This window comes from Buceros rhinoceros, unplaced genomic scaffold (genome assembly GCF_000710305.1).
Source record: "Buceros rhinoceros silvestris isolate BGI_N320 unplaced genomic scaffold, ASM71030v1 scaffold27934, whole genome shotgun sequence".
NCBI lineage: Eukaryota > Metazoa > Chordata > Aves > Bucerotiformes > Bucerotidae > Buceros > Buceros rhinoceros.
The window spans coordinates 14,271-16,665 of NW_010410445.1; the positions used below are offsets into that span (position 1 = coordinate 14,271).

At 57.4% G+C, this 2,395-nt stretch overlaps 1 protein-coding gene across 1 annotated transcript in view; it reads right to left on the bottom strand.

Annotated features, from left to right (window-relative positions):
- AGRN (agrin) overlaps positions 1 to 2,395 on the bottom strand; it is a gene marked incomplete at its 5' end in the record, with an annotated part of 40,516 nt that overhangs the window by 7,938 nt on the left and 30,183 nt on the right. The window contains 3 exons of the mRNA XM_010135633.1: positions 9 to 124; positions 1,266 to 1,277; positions 2,182 to 2,293. Of these exons, the coding sequence (XP_010133935.1) occupies positions 9 to 124; positions 1,266 to 1,277; positions 2,182 to 2,293 (240 nt within the window). The remainder of the gene's footprint in view (positions 1 to 8; positions 125 to 1,265; positions 1,278 to 2,181; positions 2,294 to 2,395) is intronic.

Genomic DNA, 2,395 nt, shown 5'->3' on the forward strand with positions numbered 1-2,395 from the left:
CCCTTCCCCTCTGCAGAGCCCCATCGAAGCCGGTGGAGATGGCAGCTGCTCGAGCCAGCTTGCTGAAATCAGGGGCTCCCCCCACGTAAAATGGCTCCTTCAGGTTCAGGAAGGTGTGAGGCACCTGGGGAGGAGAAGGGTGAGATGGAAAAGATGTCAGGCTATCCCTAAGGTCCAAGCTGGACACTTGCCCTTCATCCCTCAGGACATGGGTTTGTGTGGGTCATCTCTAGCCATCTCAGGACAGCCCTGCCCTAGGGCAGGTGGGCAGGAGCGGAGATGGGCAGGGAAAGGCAGACTGGGCTCAGCATCCCGCTTGGGACCGTGTCCTCACCTTCTCCTCTGTGCCCTGTACTGCTCCTGCCCCTGCCAGCCCCCCTGCCCTAGCCCAGCTGCCCCCCTGCCCTGCCACCGGGACCAGCCACCAACCGCGGCACTGCCGGGTGAGCCGCTGCCGACCACAGGGAGCGGATGAGCTCCATGTATCCGGCACCAAACCCGGCTGCGTGAAGAGTGCTGGGAGAGAGGGGCCTCTGGTGAACCTCCTCATGCCAAGCTGCAAGGTCTTGCCTTGGGAAGGAAAAGGTCCTTGCCTTCACAAGGAAAAGATTTCCTGTGAATTTAGTTTTGGGGAGATGTTCTTCTAATGTTCTCAGGTGTGGAGGCCTCTGGGTTTGTGTCACCCTCCAAAACCAAGTAAACAAATATTGCTTTGGTGTCACCAGGACTAATGTTTAATCCCAAACGCATAGCGGGGGGATTCATCAGCCCCAGTTCATCCAGCTGCTACAGGTCCCCTACAGCAAATGGCTAGAGGAGGTTCTCCTGCACTCACGTGGCTGTGTGTGTGGAGGAGAAAGTCTCCTCCTCGCTGTCAGCCTGCAGCCCAACCGCACAGCACAGGAAGTCCCAGGTGAGGCTCCAACCTCTGGGCACACTCCGGGAGTGATGCTCTTTCCCAGGCTCCGGGGATGGACCCGGAGGCACAGCAGCGAGGATGCAGTTATATGAATCACTAGCTAATGCTTCGTGAAGTTAACACAAGAAACATGACCGGATTAATTGAAATGCTTCTGTCACAAAACATAACTGGCTGGGAATTAATGGTGGAAGAGGACACGGGTGTCTCTAATCTACAGAGATCCTAAAGCTGCTCGGTCAGATGGGGAGCGGGTGAAACACTGAGATCTGAATGGAAAACAAAGTAAGAACGATGTGCCAATGGCAGATGAGATGGAGGTGCAGTGGGTCATACTTATCTTTACCTTACGGGATTTCTGGGATCCAGACAGCAGGGGAGGGAAAAATACAAATGAAAATCAAAGGAAGAGAGAGAAAGAGAGAGAAAAGGGAGATCAGTGGGTAACATCGAATCATGCAGGGCTGCAAGACCACTGCTGCAACCGGAGCCCAGGGTAGCCAAGGAAGGGCAAGGGTGCTGCAGAAGGCAACAGGAGGAGCTGCTGCCACCAGCCAGCCAGGGACAACCTTTGCCTGGGGAGATGCTTGAAAAGAGGAGAGCGAGGGGAGGAAGGAATCCCCTCTTTTGCATGGATGCTGCACTCCTGGGTGGATCTTAAGGATGAGCCCAGCAGCAATTGGAGCTTTTCCTGCGTTAGCAGCTTCCCTGCTGGGAGGGCGGCCAGTGGCGCTGCCGTGAGACCCCGGGGAGCCGCGGTTTGCGCAGAGACAGAAGCGCAGAGGCGACGGCGCACAGGGAGCAGTCAGAGAGGTGAGCTGCCAGCTTGGGAACAGCACTTGGGAAAGGCACTGATGGATTCAGCAGCAACGCTGCAACGGGGCTTTTACTACTCTGTGACCTCCTCCTGGCCGAGCTCTCTGCGCAGCCAGCGCTGAGCGCCAAGAATCAGGGGTGTGTGTGTTGCTGGCAAAGGCTGCAGCTCTGTCTGGTGGGGAACAAGGAGGGAGGAGGAGCTGGAAGAGGTGTGCAGCCGCTGTCCTACAGCCCCATGGCCAGGCGCAGAGCTGCTGAGCAAGGCAGGCAAGCTCTGCCCTGCCGCATCCTTTGCTCCCCAGGTCTTGCCCACTCCTCCTCCACCCCTGAAGCCCTGCACCACCACAGGGATTAAAAGCCCACAAGCCTGAGAACTTCTCAGCTCATACCACACGAAAGGAGCAGGGCTGGAAGCCCAGAGAGCTCTCCCTGGCCCATCAACTTACCGGTGACTCTCCCATCACCCTCTCGCCGTTGTTGATCCTCATGACCCCCTTGCGCCCATTCCTCTCCAACAAGACACTTGTCCAGGTGTTGAGAGGAACCGGCTCCTTGCTCCTGGTGGTGAGAAGGGAGAAGACACAGGGTGAGAGCTCTGCCATCACCACTGGCAAACGCAGCACTGCAAACCTCCCCTGACCAGCTTGGGCTGCCCAGCCC